The 7,500-nt window shown below is 50.4% G+C and overlaps 1 protein-coding gene across 1 annotated transcript in view; it reads right to left on the bottom strand.

Moving 5' to 3' along the window:
* Positions 1–7,500, bottom strand: part of LOC134437255 (protein phosphatase 3 catalytic subunit alpha) — a 145,277-nt gene that overhangs the window by 17,928 nt on the left and 119,849 nt on the right. The window contains exons 9-10 of the mRNA XM_063186752.1: positions 5,744–5,869; positions 4,082–4,153 (exon numbers count right to left, since the gene is read on the bottom strand). Coding sequence (XP_063042822.1) covers positions 4,082–4,153; positions 5,744–5,869 — 198 coding nt within the window. The remainder of the gene's footprint in view (positions 1–4,081; positions 4,154–5,743; positions 5,870–7,500) is intronic.

Here is a 7,500-nt window from a genome sequence, read left to right as displayed (position 1 = left end):
CAGAAGAGAAGAGAAGAGAAGGAGCAAGAAGCGAAGTAGATGAGTAACGAGAAGAGAAGAGAAGAGCGACGAGAATATCATATCGTCGCAGCGCAAGACGAAGACGAGAAGCGCACAGAGACGCTCCCGACGCGCATCACAGGAGCTCCTATCAGAGAGCCCGAGCAGTAGAGCCGCGCGGCGCGGAGAGAAGAGGATGAGAGTAGTAGAGCGAGATGAAAGGAGTAGGAGAGGAGCAGGAGAGAGAGAAGAGAATAGAAGAGAAAGAGAAGATAAGAGAAGAGGTGAGCCAGACCGGCAGAGGGACAAGCGAGAGCGAGAGGGAGACCTGCGGCGCGAGAGGAGCTCTTCGCATGGGTCCTTCTCTTTCTCTTCTCTCTCGCTTCGCATCTCTGCTCGTTCTCCTTCGGCGCTCCTCGCCTTCTCGGTCGCGCCGCCGCTCCAGCTCATCTTCTGTCATCTTCCTCTCCGCCTCCTTACCTCTCCTCGTCTCTCTTCCTCGAACTTCGCTTCTCCTTGCTCGGCGCTCCCGCTTCTCTCCCTCTCCCGCTTCCTCTCATCTCCGCTCGCCGCGCTTCTCTTTCTCTGCTCTTCATACTCTCCTCTCCGTCGCATCCCGCGACTCTCCTCTCCTTCTCCTGCTACGCGCCTCGTCGCTCCTCTTCGCCAACGCCTTTCGACTCCTCTCCGCGTCTCGCCTTCTCTGCCCTTCTCCTCTCACTCTGTCCTCTCCTATCGCTCCCTCCTCTCCTCCCTCTCCTCTCCTCTCCTCTACCTCTCCTCTCGTCGCTCCGCGTCGCTCTCGCTCTGCTCCCTCCGCACCTCTCTCACTCCGTCCTCTTCCTATCCGCATCATCTCCGCCTCCTATCGCTCCGCGTTTTCGCTCCTCTCGCCGCTCCCTCTCCTCTCCTCATCTCTCTCCTCAGCTCCCTCTCTCCTCTACGCTCCCCTCGTGCTCTTCTCTGTCTTGCTCCCGTTGTCTCCCATTGCTCTCCTCTCCTTCCGATATTCCTTTTCGCCACTCGCGCCCCAGCGCCGCTCCCCTCCCCTCCCCGTCCCTCGCCCATCCCGCCCATCCCCTCCCCTCCCTTCCTTTCCCTCCGCCTGTTCCGCCTCCCCTGCCGTCGCCGCCCTCTCTCGATGCGTATTCGCGCTCTCCCCTGTCTTATTCCCAGTTGCAGCCGCCAGTCATCCGCCCTGCGCCCCAGCCCCCGCCCAGTAGTCCACCGCACAGGCACCCTTCCACACAGAGCCCTATTCCCGACTGCCCCCCGCTCCCCCACCTCGCCCCCGCCACCCCTTTCCTAGCACCCCGCACCAGCCCCTCCCCCCCTGATCCCCAGCCGCTCGCTCTCGCGGCGCGCCGCGCGGCGCTCGCCTCTCTTCTCGCGCGCGCGCTCGCTCTCGCGTCTACGCGCTCTGCTGCCCGTCTCTCGTCTCTCGTCTCGCTCCCTCGTCTGCTCTTTCTTCTCGTCTCTTCGCGCTCGCGCGCTCTCGCTCTCGCGCGTCGTCCATCCCATCCCCACACCCGGTTGCACCTCCGATCCCATGAACTCCAACACCCAAGCCGCCCATATACCAACCTAAGTGCACACCCTCTATACCCACAGTAGTCCTACACGTATGCTACCAATCCCCCCAATACACCTTTACCCTCAAGTGATTCAATAGATGAGTCAAACCCTAATCCCATATTTGTAACATGAATACACACCACACCTCACATTCCTATTATTTTCAAGTTGACATGTAGGTTGTCTTATCAGAACCGCCATATGTCACATACCAACAGCAACAGTCCAACTGAAACATTTTATATATGACTCGCCGCATAATGTTTCTGCAAAAACACTTACATGACCGCTATGACCCAATTCATGCCCCATCAGGCCAACGACACTGCGTAATAATAACGCCTTGATACAGTTGGGACATTCCACTCGAAGAATACCACTATGACAGTAAACCCAAAGAATGAGAAGACAACCACCACAAAAACAGAAAATCAAGAAAGAAAGAGGAAGATGACTCGAGCGCGAGAGGCCCGCAGCGCCAAATGACGCGCGAGCTATCGAGCGCCGCGCCGCTCGCTCCTCGCGCGCTCGCGCTCGGCGAGCTATCCGCTATAGCGCGATAGCGCGCGAGGGCCTCTCCTCTCGCCCGACTCGCGCGCGCGCTGCCTGCTAAGCCAGCGCGCCGCCCCGGCCCGCCCAGAGAATGATCCCAGACCAACCCCGGACGCCCCAGCACACCAGCCCCCCTCCACAAAACAGAAAATAAGTGTGCAAAATCCCAATCAGTGTGCTCCAATCCACAGAGCCCTTGCATCCTCCGCATACGCCAGTGCCCCCAGGCCCCCAGCCACCGCGCGCGCTCTCGGGGCGCGAGCGAGAGCGCGCGTCGCGCCCGCGTCGCGCCGCAGCTCCGCGGCGCGCGCGCGACTTTCGCGCTCGCGCGCGCGACGATATAGAGAGTAGCTCCTCGGCTGTGATCAAATGCTGATAATGACAGTGCCCGCCCCGACCGGCCCCGGATCTCCGTTGGGTACCGCGCCCCGCAGAGCACCGCGACCGCCCGCCCGAGAAAAATCATCCGCGCCCGCGCCCACCGAGCCGACCGTCGCGCGCGCCGAGCGCGCTCGCCCCCGCGCTCTCTCGCGCGCAAGGCTTCCAGGTAGGTCTGCGCCGTCTTGACTGTATCATAATCCATGTTCGTCGGAATGTCTCCACACAATTGGTTGGGAAGATTTGGAGCATCAGCAGATCGGTTTGGAGCTTACTCGGTCAGGCAATGTATTGTGCTTACTGTGTGCCTGTTTGGAGTGCATAAAAACAGTGTGTGTGTGCATCTGTGCTTACGGTGTGTCTGTGTTTGTGTGTGCATATTACAGTGTGTGTGTGTGTGTGCATCTATGCTTACAGCGTGTGTGTTTGTGTGTGCATCTATGCTTACGGTGTGTGTGTTTGTGTGTGCATATATGCTTACAGTGTGTGTGTTTGTGTGTGCATATATGCTTACAGTGTGTGTGTTTGTGTGTACATCTATGCTTACAGTTTGTGTGTGCATGTGTTAGTACATTTGTACATTTGTGTGTCTGTGACAGAGGTCTTCTTGCACCTGCTCGTCCCCCCAGCGGGGATCGCACCTGCGACCTCGTCAACTACAACAGTCCGTCAGTGCAATACCGCTGGACCAAGAGGCCATTCCTCTCAGTCTCTCAATGGTCCAATGGCTCGTCGCACTGATATGACGCTACAAGCGTTCCCACTTCAACTCCATGCTAGTTCAACCTCTCTGCATGTCATTGTAATAACCACAGTGCGTCCACATATGTCATACCTTTCGTTAGTGCCTCTTCCTAATCCATTCCGATCCTCTATTGTCCTTCTTCTCCACTCTACTCTGTGTGCTCGTGACCAGATGCTAACGTAGCTCAGGATAGTAACCATTCACTGTATGACATCACATTATCAATTTTGAATATCAATCTAAAATACTAAAAGCAAAAGCTCAATTGTTAAGTCTTTTTCTCTCTTGCAATTGGGATGGTGAATGAAAAACAGTCCCCCAAAAGTTGTTGTGACTAACTTTACGGAGGAGGGGCCCGGAGGCGGGGCGAGGCCACAAGCACAAGTGGAGGAAGCAAGGTCGCATATTGGAATGCACACACTATGTGGGCCATCTTCCCTTGTCTCCTCGTGGCCTTGTGATGACCGAGTGTGCATATTGGAACGCACCCCTAGTGTGTGTATGCACTTCATTGAAGTGTGGTAAAGAGCAACCTCTAGTGGTCACAATGGGTAGGTCAGCTTGGTTTACGGTATGGGATGCATGGGCATGTAAGCTCCTGTGTGTGTGTGTGTGTGTGTGTGTGTGTGTGTGTGTGTGTGTGTGTGTGTGTGTGTGTGTGTGTGTGTGTGTGTGTGTGTGTGTGTGTATGTGTGTGTGTGTGTGTGTGCGTTTGTGTGTGTGTGTGTGTGTGTGTGTGCGCGTCCGTGCGCGCGCGCGCGTGTGTGTGTGTGTGTGTGTGTGTGTGTGTGTGTGTGTGTGTGTGTGTGTGTGTGTGTGTGTGTCCAGTACCATCGATCTCCTCCTCTGTGGAAAGCTCGTCACTGGAGCAGATGCTCAACACATTCACCAGCATCTCAGTGACTGAGGACAGAAGAGAGATACAGCACAATTAGAGAGTGTGTGAATGGTGTGTGTGTGTGTGTGTGTGTGTGTGTGTGTGTGTGTGTGTGTGTGTGTGTGTGTGTGTGTGTGTGTGTGTGTGTGTGTGTGTGTGTGTGTGTGTGCTCAACACATTCACCAGCCTCTCAGTGGGGGGGGGTTTCCAGTGTCCAGTGCGCGTGTGTGTGTGCCTGCGTGCGTCCTCAGAATAGGTTGCGTTGCGGAAGGCAGTGACTACATGACTCCCCTCCTACATGAACAGGTCTGATGAGGCGGTCGTTTCGAACGGCACTAACTAGTGCGTAGCAACAGTGGTGTAGTCTACGTAGAACGCGGGTATACAGAGTATACCCACTTCTAAATTTCAGGGATTTCAGTATACCCACTTAAAATTGATTGATCTATTGTTTTGAATAGCACAAATATATACAGTATACCCACTTCAAAAAATGCTGAAATATACAGTATACCCACTACAAAGTAGTAGACTACACCACTGCCATGTGCATTTGATCTTACGGCGATTCCATTGCGGGAGCTGCGTTCATCACATTAGCGCTTAGCTTACACATGCTATTTGAACGGTGAATGAGCGCCAGACGGCGGAATCGTAAAATAGGCTATAAATAGATCTAGCGACGGTATATTGAGATACTACAATGTTGATGTATCGCTTCAATTCTCCACATCTGTGTACATAAGTGTCAGAATAAAGAACATTAGAAGGACTACCACCTTATAATGTTCTTTATTCTGACACTTATGTGGGTAGTAGCCATGTTTGTTTTTCAGCTTTCCGGCTGAGAGGGAGGTGGCGCACAACATTTTGGGTACAAAGGCAGCGAAGTCAGCATCTGATGGTGCCCTCAAATATCACCGTTACGCCCACAAATGCAGTCAACTGCCAAGGGAGGAAATAAAGCAATTTTCTGTTTCGATCCACACTTCATGACTCGATGTCCAGTTAGCTCACTGGAAGGACGGACCCAATAGAGTTCACAAGTCACCCGGGAGCATGCACTAGGGTCCGTTCGAAACAGGGAAGGCAGCCGTCCTTCCAGTGAGCTAACTGGACATCGAGTCGTTATTGTTGTTATGTTTCGACAATCTATGTGGTTGTGTTATACCTGGCACTAGTAAGGGAAGGATGCGGGGACACGTGAATGTCGGTTGTTGACGGCTGTCTTACATTTTTGTCAAACCTGAATTCCTATGGCCCGTAACATTCTGGGAATTCGGTTAGGAAAGGGATGTCGTTAAATGCTAATCTGCCGCATACAAGTTGATGTGAGCTCTGTACCACCAGTTCAAAAGAGATTGTGGCCGTAATAGTCATTAAAAAGTTAGCTACCATAGTACTACACTACTATGACATAACAAAGGCCCTTCAGTAATGCACTATGACTTAGTCATTGCCATTCTGGTAACATTCACGTTCATGTGTGTGTGTGTGTGTGTGTGTGTGTGTGTGTGTGTGTGTGCGTGAGTGCGTGTGTGAGTGTGTGTGTGTGTGTGTGTGTGTGTGTGTGTGTGTGTGTGTGTGTGTGTGTGTGTGTGTGTGTGTGTCGTTACCTTTCTCTCCAACGAATGGTAGGGACCAGGTGAAGACGTCCATGAAGTTGGGCAGCCAATAGGGATGAGGAGAGCAGTTGAACTGGCGAATGTTCATCACGTTATTCTCATACTTCAACACCGCCGCTACAGAACACACACACACACACACACACACACACACACACACACACACACACACACACACACACACACACACAGGCACGCACGCACATACGCACACACACACACACACACACACACACACACACACACACACACACACACACACACACACACACACACACACACACACACACACACACACACACACACACACACACAACACACACACACACACACACACACACACGCACACGCATACGCACACGCACGCACACACACACACACAAACACACAAACACACACACACAAACACACACACACAAACGCACATAAACACAATCAGAAAATATTGTGACGGATGGGTATTGTCTCTGTCTGACTCTCTGTCTGTCTGACTCACAAAACATATATTGTGACTGAGAGGAAGACTGAAGGCTCTTTTCACTCATACACAGCAACAATACAAAGAGAAATACGCAACAAAATAAACAGACAGATGTCAGCTCTTTTCTCTCAGACACTGCAACACAGATAGACAGCAGCAATAAAAACAGCAATAAAAAGAGGAATACGCAACAAAACAAACAGACAGATAAAATGACAGACAAATAAATAAACAAATGAATAAATAAACAGCGAACCTGTGCTGTCTGGATTCTCACCTCACTAGCCTATCAATCATTCTATATACTCTTCTCTCAAAAGCACACACAAGTACGCACGCACGCACGCACGCACGCACGCACGCACGCACGCACGCAGGCAATCATGCATGCATGCACGCACGCACGCACGCGCACGCACGCAAAATGACATATACCCATATTGGATCTTTTTGCGAAATTGACATTTTTGTATTGGGCATTCCTTTGCATTCCATTGGAAAATTGATTTTATAGGTTTAGGAAGTATTTGGATGGCAAGACTTCACACATAGATGATAGGACTTTTGAACAGTCATTTCCAATAATAAAATGCAAAAGTCAGAAATGGTGGATACTACGTTTTGCAATGAAATACAGTAATCCTGACTGTATGACTCAGGTTGATGCATTCAGGCAATTCCTATTACTACCACCAGGTGGCTCCCACACTCTCTCTGTACTCTCTCACTCACTCAGCATTCCAGTAATAAATTGCTGTGCATTGCCTGCAGTGGGGTGATATACTACAACCACATGGATCAACACCAGCAATCTATTACTTTAATAAGAGCACAATATAAAAAATATATAACTTTAATAAGAATACAACATAAACAAGCAATAAACATCCATCTCCACATTTGAATTTCTGTTGCCCCATGCATAATGGCCACATGCTTATCCGCATATAAATATCGACACATTAGCATACATATTGCCAGCATATGCATGCTCTTTACGTCGATACGCATATGTAATTTAACAATATACATGATCATTCAAAACATACACACATGTGAAGAGTTCAGATGCAAATCCCCCTAAGTGCCTTTTCAGAAAATAATCTTAATTCATTTTTATTTAATACAAAGCTGTCAAAATTGCATATTTTTTATTTTTTTTATGTAATATAACTATTTATATGTATTATTAAGTACATGAATGTGAACCATACCAACAACTGGGTTCTCTAAAAATATAGAAGTGCAGGTCTTCAGAAATGAAGTT

The sequence above is a fragment of the Engraulis encrasicolus genome, chromosome 21 (genome assembly GCF_034702125.1).
Source record: "Engraulis encrasicolus isolate BLACKSEA-1 chromosome 21, IST_EnEncr_1.0, whole genome shotgun sequence".
Lineage (NCBI taxonomy): Eukaryota > Metazoa > Chordata > Actinopteri > Clupeiformes > Engraulidae > Engraulis > Engraulis encrasicolus.
This window is presented reverse-complemented; position numbering and strand designations above follow the sequence as displayed.